Genomic DNA, 15,325 nt, shown 5'->3' on the forward strand with positions numbered 1-15,325 from the left:
CAGACAGTTAGCCGACACCCTTTCCCCATATAAGGCTGATATAAAAGCGTTGCAGCAGATGTGTTGGACAGAGACCGGCTTCCTGGGGAAGAGTCACTGCACCATATATTATAGTGGCCATCCAGTAGTCTATGTGCTCAGAGTTGGTTTCTTAGTCAGCCAAAAGTGAAACTTGCTGTTATCGGCTTTGAAAACATAAGCGAACGGCTATGCACTCTGCGCTTCCAAGGCAAATTTAGAAATACAAGCCTCATAAACATTCACGCCTCTACAGAGAAGACTGTGGAATCGGAGAAGGATACCATCTACGAGACAGTAGAATGAACCCTCGAAGCCTGTCACAGATGTGACATCAAAATCATACTTGGGGATTTTAACGGGAAATAGGCACGGAGCCCGTAATCAGGTGATACGTTGGATCCCATAGCTTACATCAAAATACAAATGATAACGAACAGCTGATTCTTCAATTAGCAGTGTGACACGAAATGGTTGCTGGAAGTATATGGTTTGAGTGGAAAGCCAAAGAGGCTTCACTCCAGACAAATCAACAATAAATCAAATTTTCTCTATGCGGTAAGCGATGGAAAAATTGTTCTAATATGAATATCAGTTGCACCATCTTTTCATCGGCTTTAAAGCCGCCTATGATAGTCGGACTATCAACTAAACACCTCCCCATCGTCAGAGAGCTAGCCTGGAACCGTTTGTCACACTACTTCGGGCCAGCCCCCGAACTCTCCCGCCTTGCGGAGCCTTCAAATCAGGGAATACCTTTCACCAGCGGGAGGGGAGAGGAGGAAGGGAACTGTCAGTTCAAGGAACCCCCTGCCATCCGGCTCCTCCACCGGTCAAGTTCTATCTTCTTAGCAACGAGAAGGGCCCGAACGTAATGGACAACACGGTTCCAGCTGTCAGCAGTCCTCAGCATCTCTTCCACAATGTTGTCTGGAGAGAGATCCCCTGTATTTAAATAGAGCTGCTGACGAACCCCATCCCACCTTCCACAAGAAAAAAAAGTGTGGTGGGCATCGTCCACAACTCCATTGCGAAACACACAATGCGGAGTTGGCGCCTTTCCAATCTTGTGCAGGTAAGACTGAAAATTTCCATGTCCACTTAAAAACTGGGTAAGGAAATAGTCAGTCTCACCATGCTTCCGATTCAGCCATGCACCTAAGTTTCCGATGAGCCGCGCAGTCCATCTGCCTCTAGTTTCATTTTGCCAAGAGAGCTACCACTCGTCTAGAGTGTGTTGCCGTTCTTCGCGGGCAACCACCTCCCTTGGCTCATCTCCCTTGCGCTTGTATATGGCCTGACGCTCCCTAGGAAGAAGGGCAACGGAGATAACTCCCGCGATCACCATCACGGCCGGTTCAGAGACTGTGCGGTACGCAGACGCCACCCGTAAAGCTCCCCGTCTCTGTACTTGCGCGAGGCGTCTACGATATACCTCCTTGTTAAGAGCGCCAGCCCATACCTCTGCACCGTAGAGCAGGGCAGACTGCGTTGAGCTCATCAGGAGACGTCGCCTACTAGACGTAGGACCCCCAATGTTTGCCATTAGCCTACTTAACGCCGAAACTCCAGCCGCAGCCTTGTTCGCTGCTGCTTGGATTTGCTCAGAAAAGCTCATCTTTGAGTCAAGAGTCAACCCGAGGTACTTTACCGCTGATTTTGACTCGATTATCGACTCGCCGAACGATATGGGACGCAGGGTCGGAATTCTCTTTTTAGTCAGGATGAGTACTTCGGTTTTTTCCAGTGCAAGGTTGAAACCATGAGTAGTCACACATCCGCTTACAAACTGCCTTCATCCAGATCGAGCAGGCGGTAATCGGCGCGAGATCTTGGGCTGCACATCAATGAAGGCAAGACAAAATATATGGACAAAACCGCACTGGTCAAACACAAACACGAACAAGAATAAGGATAGGAGAATACAACTTTGAGACCGTTGACAATTTCTCCTATCTAGGGTCGAAAATCACAACCGATAACAACTACGATGATGAAATCCGCGCACGGTTGTTGTCAGCCAACAGAGCCTATTTCTGCTTACAAAAACTGTTCCGCTCGAAACGTCTCACCATAGGGTCAAAGTTCTTACTGTACAAGACAATGATCTTGCCAGTCCTCATGTATTCCTCGGAGACCTGGGTTCTTAGTAAGAAAAATTGCGAACTCTTGGCCGCGTTCGAGAGAAGAATCCTCCGAAGAATTTTTGGCCCCCAACATGAGGATGGACGATTCCGTAGCCTACATAATGACGAAATCTATGAGCTCTACCATGACCGTCAAGTTGTGGATAAACTCCAGATAGCTTTTAGGGATATCGAATTCGTGGACCTCGGCGCAAAACCGGGATGTCTGTAGTTCCTAGACCGGACACCGGTTGTTGCGCCATTGATGATGATGATGCACTTTTTCTTGGAAACTGTGAACCGATCTGCGTCGCAACGCAGTAATAACATTTTTTCTCTCCCTTTTTTATACGAAATCCTTGATAAGAAAAATATTATTTTAACTCAACAATTAGGAGCTTTGCGAATTTACATTTAATTGGTATCAAGATGGTGGTAGGAAAAGGGCACGTTTTTATTGAGTAAGCAAATTTATATTGATTACTGGGTAATATATTTGCGAAATTCTAGTTAAGTTATATCTAAGCACTGCCTATATTCTTAAGCTTAGTCTTTCCCAAATTTCAAACCGACGATTATTTCCAAGTTATAATGATTTTTCTTGGACTGATATGGTTAGAGATGTTGAAGTCCCATTAAACACCAGATGTGTGGATACAATCCGCTGAGAAGGTATTAAGCAGTCGTGCCTAGCATCCGTATGGGCCATCGTCCGAACTGTAAACATCGTACAAGTAGCCTAGTCCGGAGCTGTCTACATATCCATAAAAGTTCTCGGATGCAGAGCTGTCGTCAAGCCTGTAAAAAGTTACATTCTACTCATCGTCATGTCTATGAAATCTGTTTGTATTCCATCCATTGTCACATCTTTAAAATTCGTTCATATCACGTCCATCGTCATATCTGTCTTACCTGGCCGCGACGCGAATTGCAGCAGGCAGCTCTTGTGGTGCCTGTGTACCTTAAGAATAATAAGTTTTCCAAAATCTGAAACGAGGAGATAACCATTTCACATAAAGATAGGGAAGGACACTCCGCAGAAGCTCGGATGGCAGTACCCTTCAGGATATAGTCGCCAAGGTCCGTATATTCAGAGACTTTTGGAAGGCAATCATCTACGAGACGTTAAGTCCCAAAAGCAAACACAACAAACGAGTATCCCTTGTGGTATACAACTAAGGTATTACTTCGCGGAGTAGGTTTGCTCTTAGGCACTCATCCTTCTCCTATTTGCAGCTTTCCTCCTTCTTTGTTCCTTTAGCAACTCCTCCTGCATTTCGATGATTGCGGAGCCAATCGCAAGCCACTTCTCCTCGGACTCCAGCATCTCAGTAACCAAGCTCTCCGGGGTCCCGCTCCTGCCCAGCACCTGGTTTAAGCTCCTTCTCTCCATCGCAAATCGTGGGCAGTGAAACATCACATGCTCTGGATCCTCCGGTATGCCATCGCATCTGGGACAGTTCGGAGAATCATCCAACTCAAAGCGGTGCAGATACTGCCTGTAGCAACAACCGTGCCCCGTGAGGAACTGGGTAATGTGGTAGTTGGTCTCCCCATGTTTTCGCTCAAGCCACACCCTAATGTTGGGAATGAGCCTGTGCGTCCACCGACCTTTCGCAGACTCGTCCCATCTGCGTTGCCAGAGATCAGGCGACTCTGACCTTGCCGCATTTCTACGTTGTGCATGCCCCTCCATATGTCTTGCATTGTACAGGACACTCATTTCTTTGGCCAGAATGTCGACCGGGATCATGCCTGCCACCATCAATACTGCCTCATCTGATGTGGTTCTAAAAGCACTGCAAACCCCCAAAGCCATCCGCCGGTAAACCGAGTTCACCTGCTTCCGTCTCTGAGAGTTTGCAAGCGCCTCTGCCCACACAGGCGACGAGTAGAGCAGCACCAACCTCCGGCAATGTTTCGGCCCACCTACATTTGGCAACATTTTTGCAAGTGCCGTGGTGGCACTGGCTGCCTTTTGGCATGCATACTCTAGGTGTTCCTTAAAACTCAATTTGGTTTGATAGCCGGCTTTGATACGACCGTATGTCCACCGACCTCCACTTTTACAGTGTTATTTTTCCTGCGTTTCGTTATTAAGACCGCTTCCGTTTTCGCGTCCGCCAAGGTCAGCCCGGCCTTTTCTAGCCAGGACTTTACCGCTCTCACTGTTTCCGTTGCGTAAACCTCCACATCTTCTGGGTGTTTTGCTGCAACAACCACAGCTAGGTCATCAGCAAAGCCGACAATCGTAGTCCCCTCTGGGACGGGAAGAGCAAGCACCCCATTATACATGATATTCCACAACAGGGGACCAAGTACCGATCCCTGTGGTACCACGGCAGGGACAATGTACTCTTTGGGGCCTTCATCCGTCCCGTACCAGAGAGTCCTCTCTGAGAGGTAGTTTTCCACCAAATTTGCCAGGTTTCGGAAGCAACACCAACTTTTGCTTTTTCCACTGGGCAGGGAATATTCCTTCTTTTAGGCACGCCTCGAAGGTGTTGGCGAAAAGTTGGGGCCTAGTCTTCACTGCCAGTTTCAAAGCTCGGTTGGGGATGCCATCCAAACCTGGGGCCTTGTTGTCACCGAACCTACCACATATTTCTCGCAGCTCCTCCACAGTTACAGGCGGTGTTATGCCGTCATTTAGCTGGACAAAAATTTGCCTTCCCCTATTTTCGTGGTGAGGGAACAGAGTGGTAACAATCTGTTTCAGGAGGCGCGGACAGGTCACCTGGGGTGATTTCTGCAGCCTTTTCATCACCACTCTGTAAGCCTCGCCCCAAGGGTTTATGTCAGCATGGTCGCACACTTGTTTGAAGCAGTTCTTTTTGCTCCTCCGAATGGCTTCCTTTAGGCGGCCACGCAATTGCTTGTGCGCCTCCTCTCGACCGTCGCCACCGGGTTTCCCCTGAGCCTCTGGCAAAGCCTCCTTGCCCGAAAACATGCGGCTCGCAAACTTGCGATTTCGTTGTTCCACCAGTAGTTGGATTGCCTACTGGGGAGCAATCGCCTTCTGGGCATAGTAGCATCGCATGCTTCCGTCACCCATCGAGTGATCTGGGTGGCTTTCTCTCCAGCCGTACCATTCAGGGATATGTCGGATTTGAGCACCGCGAAAAACGTGTCCCCCTCGAAAGCTTTCACTGTCCAGCCAAGCATACCACCCGGCATTCTGCGAAAACTCTTTTTCGATCTGCCCTTGATCTCTATGCAGATTGCCTGGTGGTCGCTGTGAGTATAGTCCTCACTGACATGCCAAGCGATTCTACTGGCTAAAGTGGCACTCACGTATGTCAGGTCCACTATAGACCCCAGGCACCTTCCCCGGAAAGTGTACGAAGACCCAACATTCGCCAGTACTAAGTCCAGCTCCGCGAATATTCAAGAGCCCACGCATTGAAATCGCCTCTTATTATGATCGGCCAACGTCCTCTTGCATCCAAAACAAGAGCAGCAAACATCCGCTCATATTCGACGAGTGTAGCGCCGGGTGGAGCATAGCAGCTGTAGATGTGGATGCCCTTCACCTTCGCTCTGATGAAGCCCTCCTCCGGGTGCTCCATTATTTCCTGGAAGGCTTGTTCTCCACAAGTCCACAGCGCTGCTTGGCCCGTTTGGTCTTTGACCCAAACGCTATCACCGCGGTTTCGGTATGGTTCACTTAGTATGGCCACATCGATGTTTTTCTCGCGGATGGTTTGCGCGAGTAGATCCTGCGCCGCCTCGCAGTGGTTGAGGTTGATTTGTATTAACCTCATCTGCGATTCGTACTAAGGGCTCTTCTGTATTCCGGGCACCTGCTGCTGCCCGCAATGTGCCGATGGTCCACACCCTCCTTTCCTTTTCACAGTAGACAATTTGGTCAGCTCCGCAGTCCTTGCTGATATGGCCTTCCACTCCGCATCTCCTGCATTGCTTTGACCTGTCATTTGGGTTAGTGCATGACTTCGCAATGTCACCAAAGCCAAGGCATCTAAAGCACCGTTTTAACGCCACCTGTTCCCTAGGGCGACACATTACCCAGCCTATTCTCACTCTCCCTGCTGCTAACAGTTTGAGTGCGTTCTGCACTGGTAGGCTGATGATGGCGGTTTGTGTTCCCCCATAGGTTTTCCTTAGCGTTTTCACCACTGACTCTTGTAGTCCGGCAAGATCGAACTGTTTCTCCAACGCTTCGCGAACCTCCTCCTTCGTCGTGATTTCATCTATATCTTTGCAGATTATAGTGATCTCCGGCCTGCTAGCTCTTATGTCGGCTTTCTGCCCTAAAGTCTTCCCGATTTGGCTTAAGAATTTGTCCGCGGTTACATCCTTGGATTTCTTAAGTTCCAACATAAGATCTCCCTTCTGGGACCGTCTAATGCGGCTGACGTTGTCTCCCAAATTGGTGAGTTCGGGGTCTGCCTTCACTTTCCTGAGAATGTCGGCGTATGACCCTTCGCCCCGTTTGGAAATGAAAATCACCTCCGGTCTAATCTTCCTCCGATAATTTCTTTTCCGCGGTTCTACCTTCCCCCAAGCTTCCGCATCCGCCTTTGAAGGTTCGATCCCTTTTCTCGAGGTAGCCACTGCAGCATTTTCACTGGTAGCTTCAGACGTACTTTTCATGAACTCCGTCTTTTTGGGAGTAGAGTCCTTTTTTCTTTTCGGGGTTTGCTGACATGTTGATTCATTCAGCTTCTCGCGCAGCCTCTTCCCCGGTTTCTCCCCTTTTGTGTTTTGAACCGGCGTTACTTGAGTTGTCTGGTTCACTTTTCCAATCGACGACTTCCCCACTCGTTCATCCTGGGCCTTGCCGTACGTCAAACGGATGCCTCTTATCATGGCCCTTATATTTTGGTGAATGTTCCTGCGCTCCTTTATAAACTCACACAGCTCCATGATCTTTTTACCGAGGGCAGTAAAGGCAGCTCCAGACTGATCATTGCCCAAAACATCGCTCGGGTGAATCGGCGTCAGTGATTCTTCCTCATCGAAGACTCCCGCTATATGCTTCCCACTGGGGGTAGCGATCGTGGGGGCTTGTGCCCGTGTGGGAGGGGATTTGCGAAAAATCGAGCTCCTTCTGAACGGATCCATCACTGGAGCCAGTTCAAGTTCCTCCCGTACGCTTGTAACATTAGATGCCACAGTAGCCAAGGTTCCCACTACTGAGGCACTGCGGTCGTTGGATATCGACGGCCGGGAGCCCGCTTGCTCACTCCCAAAAACCGCCGGCACTGGGTTTCCGAAGCCCTGCACCGTAACTTCATTCTTCTTCTGCTCCTCCATGTTTGGTTTTATTTCTGGGTATCCTTCCCATAGCCAATTTTTATCCACGGGTGGGCGTTTACTTCCCACCTACCCGGCCTGCGCATAAACATGCCCATACACGCACATCTCCGGATGCGTGCATATGCATGGCCATGACACATTCGCCGAGCATTCCCTTATCCGCACGAAGGGAAGCGCCTGATGGGAGATTTGGCAACTCCACACAGGCAGCAGCCTAAAATTAAAAGGATGAAATGGCAAGTGTACTTGGAGCTTAGCCGGGAACTATGTTGAGAATCTATTGATTCTCTATTCAACACAATAAAACGAAATTATGAGCCGGAATAGAACCCACGTTGGGCGGCATTTATAATAATTTTAGAGGTTGAAACGACCATACTGCCGTAGACGACCTAGAGGGTAGAACTATCCCAAAACATAAAAATGTATAAAATATCTTCGTTTTTGAATTTAGATTTTATTATAAATAATGTCGTACTTTTGCCCGATGACACTCATTTTCCAAATTATTTCTTCCGATGATAGTCCTAGTAGGTTTACTGCTGAAGCTTGACACAGGTATAACCGTCCATTGTACGATATTCTGTCAAAAATTTAGAAGAAAAGGTCATTCACTTTTTAAAGCATGGTTTAAATGTATTACCGTTATCTTCATTGCAATTGTAAAACCAACGACTTTCAGCTTGCCAGGCATAAAGACACACTGATTTCACTTCCAAATCGGAAGCGTCAGCTCTTAGAAGTGGGTCTATGACACCGGGAATGGCAACAGATAGTTGTCCATCTAACATACAAAAAGTTCGTTATTAATCTGAATTCAGATATTTATCTTTATTACCGTATTTTTGACGCACTACGATGGGGGTTGGCCAAAGAGGTGAAAGTATTCCAGTTTTATGGCTGTCTAGTCCCACGGTGGTATCACTTGTATTTCTTAGCCAAGAGTAAGTATTAGCATAGCCACCAACAACTGAAAAATAAATTTCTTGTGCCAAAACTGATAGAACACGAACGGGAACCTTCTCAGATTTATGAATTCTGAAACCCGCGATCGTTGGGTATACCACATATTCGGATAACATGCACCTCCCTTACTACCAATAGTCCTTTCTACAATGTCTCGAAACAATTCTCTCATTATCATCATCAAAAGCGTTTGGAAGTGGGTGGGTAGATATAGTTTAGTGCAATGCATACATATATATAAAGATTCCAATTACCAGCTTTGTACCGGACTTTGCCTTTATTATTCCCATCCGTAAGCACGATATTAGCGGCAGTGGTCGTCATCACATAAAATGTTAAGTGGAGTTTGTATTCATTTGATATGTTGTTTGTAAGCATGTCGATAGGGAAATAATGCTGACATTCTGAAGATTTTATATTAAAATCCCGGCATGTTGCTAATTTCAGAAATGGCACTGCGGAATGCGAACCTCCTGTTACACTTAAAAATGCGCTTGCAAAAAATAAAGGATAAATAATTCGCGTAGGATCCATGGTTAACTTTTAACTGAATCGAAACACGTAACTACCATATGCACGTTACTATATGTCCGACAACCACTAGGAGAATGTTTGTACTGAACAGCTCCCATTGAAACGTCTATCTTTGACCTTCGCTAGACAGTTTTCTGATACTATAATGTTTATGTCTTGATTTATTTTGCTTTATTCTTTACTTGAGATGAATCTCATTCTGGGTTTACCCGAAACGTAAGTTATCTGTATATTCGTGCTTTTGCATTTCTATTTCACTGGAAACGATTCAGCCAATAGATGTATGTACAGACAGTGTGTTTTAAAATTATAATACAATGTCATGTATTTAAGGTTTTGTTTGCCAACCACAACCTTATTAAAATCGGTTCAATGTCTGCCTCTCTGTCTGTCGGTTTTTTTTTATAGATGAAGGTGGAAATCTTACAAAGACACTGCCGCGCCAGGTTGCAGCAGCGTGTGGAATTCTCACGCATTAAAACCACTTTCTCCTTTTTACTTCCCCGCGGGACCGCCGCAAAGCATTACTTCGCGGGGTGGACTACGCTTTAAGCAATCACGCCTTCCGTTCTTCGCATCCTCTTTGCGCGCTCCGCTCTTCCAAGTTCCTCTTGTATTCTTTTGATTGTGGAGTTCACTGCACACCAGTTTCCTTCCGACTTCAATATTTCCCCGACGATGTTCTGCGGGCTTAGGTTGGTTTTCAGGGAGTCTTCCAGACTCCTCCTTTCTGAGATAAATCGTGGGCAGTGGAACATAACATGCTCCGGGTCCTCAGGTGTGCAACCACATTCAGGACACAAGGGAGAATCATCCAGCCTGAATTGGTGCAGGTACTTCCTGTAACCACCGTCTCCTGACAGATGGTAGTTAATCTCGTCGTGTCGTCCCTGGATACACTCCTCGATAAGGCGAATCAAAGTGTAGGTCCAGCGACCCCTCTGCGAGTCGTCCCACCATTTCTGCTACTTCTCCAGCGACTTCCACCTTGCCGCCTTTCGGTATTCTACATCCTTTTCAAGAGGATTCATTTTCCTTGTCTCGTTCAGGCAGCGTGTCTCACTTGCTGCGTCGGCTGATATTGTTCTGAAGGTGCTGCACACCCTTAGCGCCACTAAGCGGTAATATATTTACCCTCCTACGATTACTCTCACACGCTAGTGCTTCCTCCCAAACTGGTGCCGCGTATAATAGTGTGGAGCGAACCACTCCGGCTACAAGTAATCTGCGACTGCATCTTGGGCCTCCAATGTTAGGCATCATCCGCGTTAATAATACACTGGTATTTGCCGCTTTCTCACAGGCATAGTCCAGATGTCCCTTGAAATTGACTTTAGCGTCAGTCACCACCCTTAGGTATTTGATAACCGGTTTCGAAGTGATGACATGATCACCAACACGAATATTAATCGGATTCTTCTTCCAACGATTGGTAACCAAGACAGCCTCCGTCTTTTGTTCCGCAAGGTTAAGCTGAACCATCTCCAGCCACGGTTTTATGACGCTAATGGTTTCGTTAGCGTACATTGCAACGTCTTCAGGTTGTTTTGCGACGACAGCCATAGTTAGATCATCTGGGAAACCGATTATCGTGGCATCCTTTGGCACGAGAAGGACAAGGACCCCATCCGTCTGCCTACCTATCTGTCTGTCTGCCACAAGACTTTTCTCAGAAACTGCTAAACCGATTGACATGAAATTTGATGAGAAGGTGGGAACTGTGTACCCCAGACAAGTAGTGAGTGATATCCTTCTACGTTGCAATTTACGGGGAGTCCCCATACATGTAAAAGAGGGTTTACATTTTTTTTTTCACCGAATATAGTCATGTGGGGTATCAAATGAAAGGCCTCGATTAGACTTTTTGAAGCCGGCCTTAGTTTTGAGATTTGTTAGAAAGGCGGGGAGTGGGAACGGTGGGAAGTGACAATTTCTTTAACGAACCCATTCTCAGAAACTACCCAACCGAAAAATCTGAAAAAATTCATGAAACTGCCTCTATATGGTGCCTCAAAGTACTCTCCATATCGATATCTTTTCAAATTAAGTTAATAATAGTATATTACCATATTTTGGGGAAATTGAGTAAACCCCCCCCTAAGTTTATCCCAGAGTTATAAAAGTAGGCATAAAGGTAGCAGTATAAAATATAATATGAATATTATCCCTAAGTTTGATCAAAATCATACTATTAGTAATAAAGTTACAGTAGCTCAAAGTTGACTTTACCGTGTAAATTTATTGCAACTGAATATCATTATCACACTAACGTGGGCAGTCTGACATGCTAAATGCATATACATAACGGGCTACGTACAAATGGAATAGTTCTTCCCTCAAATATACTCACAGAAGAAGCAAACAAAACCTTTCATACCTGAAGCGCCCCGCTTCCGGTTTCCCGACTTGTTCTTGTTTGCGACTGCGAAGAGTTGCCAGATCTCCCATCAGACGCAACCTCAATTGGCCGTTAGGAGCATACCTATTGATGTGTTAATATGTGTTTTTAAGGTTTTATGTAAACACAAAACCTTATTAAAATCGGTTTACTGTCTGTCTGTCTGTCCGTCTGTCTCCCTATCTGTCTGTCTTTTTTTTTTCCGATGGACGGTGGAAAGCTTCAAAAGCTACCGCGGGCTCCTGCCACACGGCTATATGGGACTCTTACCCACTAAAACAACCTCCTTCTCCTTCCACTCTCCCCGCGGGACTCCCATTTGGTATTACGTCGCGGGGCTGGATCAGAATTTATTCTGCGCTCATATCAACATTCGTGTTCTTCTCGCGTTCATTCTTTCGAATAACTTCCTCCTGCCTAAGCTTCTTTCCGATGGCTGTAATCACTTTTTCAACTTCGGTCCATATCCCCTTGGCTTTCACCATAAGCTCCATGATATTTTCGGGTGTAAAGTGCTCCCCGGCATAATATTATTTATTTAACAATTTTGATATATTATAACTTCGTTAGTAATAGTGTGATTTCCACTAAAATTGACAGTATCATGCTCTATAATGTACCCCATATTACTTTCGTTCTTGATCAATAACGATCACTTTTTGCTAGCTCAATCGTACCCATGCTGTCATCCTTCTTTATCCCGTTCAATTCCATGGCTAATTGTCTTAACCGTAACGCCTCTTCAATCGGACTAGCCATAGCGATGTATTCCGTTTCTGTTGCGGAGAGTATTACTAGCAGCCAACCAAGAGGTAGTACCACCAGTCGTAAATATGTTTCCCGTAATGTCCCGGCATGATCCGAATCAGTTTGTCCAATAATTTTGGGCACGGAATTCCTAGAATAGAAGAGTTTGTGCTGCATTTCATTCCAAGACGCGTTAACACTTCCGCAATATATGCTGATTGATCCAAATATATTCCTTCCTCAGCCTGTCTGTTGCGAATGCCGATGCCTTTCATCTTCACCAACTTGTCCTCATCTCGGTAGAAAATAAGGATATCGTCAGCGTAAATAGCTAAAATTTGGAATCTAGAACAATATTCCTTTGTCTGCCTGCTTGCTTCAGCCTGTAAATTGCTTTCTTTAAATTGCACACGAGTCCGGTGCTATCATTGAATCCTTCTGGTTAGTCCATATACTCGTATATATCTACTTCTATATTTCCTTGAATAAACGCTGCGACTTCGTCTCGTCCTTCATGGTCTTGGCCGTTGATTGAATTTGGATCATCTCCGCTTTTCTCGTCATGGCATTTCATCGCGAAATCCATATCCTTTACAATGCCAGGATTTCCCAATTTGGTAAAGCTTCTCCTCTTTTTGGATCTGGTACACACATTTGTTCTATTGATAGTCAGTGACGGATCGACACTGGCCAACAACTGGGTTATCAAACTTCAGTGAGTTGTATTGTCAGCGACAGCGACAGTTCCTCGGTGGTGGACAACTTGGAAGGAGGTATTCAAGCGTGATACCATCTTACAGAGAACACCGGTAACAAAACCAAACAAGGATAAAGTGAAGGCAAATCGCTGGACGACAAAAAACGGTGACAATACCCACCGCATATACTCAAGAGAGGCAATAGAAGGAGGTCCTCCAGGACGAAAAAAGAGACCCAATCAGAAAAACCTCGTCAACTCTGAGATTTTCACCAATGCCTAAGACGGTAAAGCCACTAGCACATAAAGAAAAAGAAAAGCAATCCGTCCTACGTAGAGATACTCAAAAAGGTAAAAACTGATCCCGACCTAAAAGATGTGAACGGAAATACGAACAAATTTTGAAGAACACAGAAAGGGGATTTCATTTTCCAGGTAAAAAGATTCAGCGCAAGTAAAACTGATGATTTTCGCACTCAAGTTGAAAACCCACTTGGAGAGGATAGAGTGATATCGAAAGAAGAAATTTCCACTACTACATCTATCGAATAGTCATCATCATCAACGGCGCAACAACCGGTATCCGGTCTAGGCCTGCCTTAATAAGGAACTCCAGACATCCCGGTTTTGCGCCGAGGTCCACCAATTCGATATCCATAAAAGCTGTCTGGCGTCCTGGCCTACGCCATCGCTCCATCTTAGGCAGGGTCTGCCTCGTCTTCTTTTTCTATCATAGATATTGACCTTATAGACTTTCCGGGCTGGATCATCCTCATCATAAGTGCCCCGCCCATAGTAACCTATTGAGCTGGATTTTATCCACAACCGGACGGTCATGGTATCGCTCATAGATTTCGCTATTATGTACGCTACGGAATCATCCATCTTCAAGTAGGGGGCCAAAAATTTTTCGGAAGATTCTTCTCTCGAACGCGGCCAAGAGTTCGTAGTTCTTTTTGCTAGAAACCCAAGTCTCCGAGGAATGCATGAGGACTGGCAAGATAATTGTCTTGGACAGTAAGAGCTTTGACCCTAAGGTGAGAGGTTTCAAGCGGAACAGTTTTCCACTACTTCGACAGAATTTAATTTGGAAGAACTAGGGGAGGAATCCGTTGTGACTTTACGAAAAATCTATAATGGTACTCAAACGGCCATAATATAGTGACAGTACCAGTGGAGACAGGACCGAAGTTATTGGTGCCGGGAAAGTTCGGATTGGATGGGTAGTCTGCCATTTAAGAGAACAGATCTCTTTAAAGAGATTTGTTTTTCCGAAGAGATGCTTTAAGTGCCCCATGTTTGGGCACTTTGCGAAGGCGTGCACCAGTGATATTGATCGGTCAAATCGATGCCGAAGGTGTGGGGAGAAGTACCATATTGCCAGGAAATATCACAGAGACCCCAAGTGACTATTTTGTGAATGAAAGGAGGGTCGGGGTAATCGGCGTATTGCCGGAAGTGGTAAATGACAGGAATTTAGAAAGACGCTGACTGCAATAAGAAAATGAAGTTTATTTGATGTAGATTGTTTTAGTAGGTTTTGATAAGTACGTTTAAACGTATATATGGCGATTACGTTTGAGAGTAACACAACTGACTAGGACTTTCCCTCTAAATTGAGAATAAAATGCATTTGATTCATTTTTGCAGAAGTTTGGTAGTTAAAAGTCAAGATTGTTGGACATAATTTGACCTACCCATGAATTTTTAGCTGTTTCCCATAATCCTTTCAAATCTGTTGCACTAACATGCTTCTCTTACCATAATTGTAGCTGTCATGCAATTGACTCCGTTGAAACGACGTTTGCTCTTTTTCTAAACTTTTAAAGACGTTTTCCCTATTCTACTTATATTAATACAATATCAAATAACGATTGCGCCTTCCTCAGATACGGAGAAACAGTTCTTCAGAGTCTTGCATGCATTAGTGATTTTCAGAAAATTGTGTCTACACAGCTACAGAATCTGCGGGGGCTGCGATCAGACCTCCATCAACATAACAAGCGATCCACGCAGCTAGATTAAGAAGTTTGATAGCCAGCTGGATCGTCTACTAATTCAATAAACGGGTCCAATTTCCAACTAGAGACGTCAACTGTTACAACTGACACAACTTCAATGGAGGTTGCTTAGTTCCAAAATGTGCCCTAGAAATATTCTGCAATGGAATGCGAGAACCGTCAATTGCCAGGACTGTATGAAGGAAGGAAACGTTTATTCGTTATTCGTAACACTTCGTCTCTCTAAACTGGTACGCTCATTACAAGTAGTTACTCGGCGTCCGTATATATTGTGCTCTAGATCTTCCTCGTAGTCTTGCTCCGTTGAAATATTGTCCGTTCATAACCTTTTATAGATATACGATTGTCGCTCATTAATTGGACATACCCTGTCCATTCAATCGTCGCAATTAACAAATTTTGAGACCTGTAGCTCATCATATAGTTTCTACAACCCTTGGTTGTACCGGATGCACCATCCATCACGGTCGCGAACTGTTGCGAAAATGCGCCGGAGGAGTTTCCTTTAGCAAATTTTCGGTGGCTTTGGTTAGGGTCC

The 15,325-nt window shown here is 45.5% G+C and overlaps 2 protein-coding genes across 8 annotated transcripts in view; one reads left to right on the forward strand and one right to left on the reverse strand.

The window, feature by feature from the left end:
* Window positions 1–15,325, forward strand: part of LOC119659037 (5-hydroxytryptamine receptor 1D) — a 384,779-nt gene that overhangs the window by 220,921 nt on the left and 148,533 nt on the right. The gene's annotated exons all lie outside the window — the stretch shown is intronic.
* On the reverse strand, window positions 7,862–9,026 carry LOC119659039. The gene is made up of 4 exons (XM_038066939.1): window positions 8,645–9,026; window positions 8,263–8,394; window positions 8,068–8,208; window positions 7,862–8,007 (listed from the first exon to the last, which is right to left on the reverse strand). The coding sequence occupies exons 1-4, from the start codon at window positions 8,922–8,924 to the stop codon at window positions 7,961–7,963; spliced, it is 600 nt and encodes a 199-aa protein (XP_037922867.1). The 5' UTR covers window positions 8,925–9,026; the 3' UTR covers window positions 7,862–7,960.

This window comes from Hermetia illucens, chromosome 6, assembly GCF_905115235.1.
Source record: "Hermetia illucens chromosome 6, iHerIll2.2.curated.20191125, whole genome shotgun sequence".
In the NCBI taxonomy this organism is placed as follows: Eukaryota; Metazoa; Arthropoda; class Insecta; order Diptera; family Stratiomyidae; genus Hermetia; species Hermetia illucens.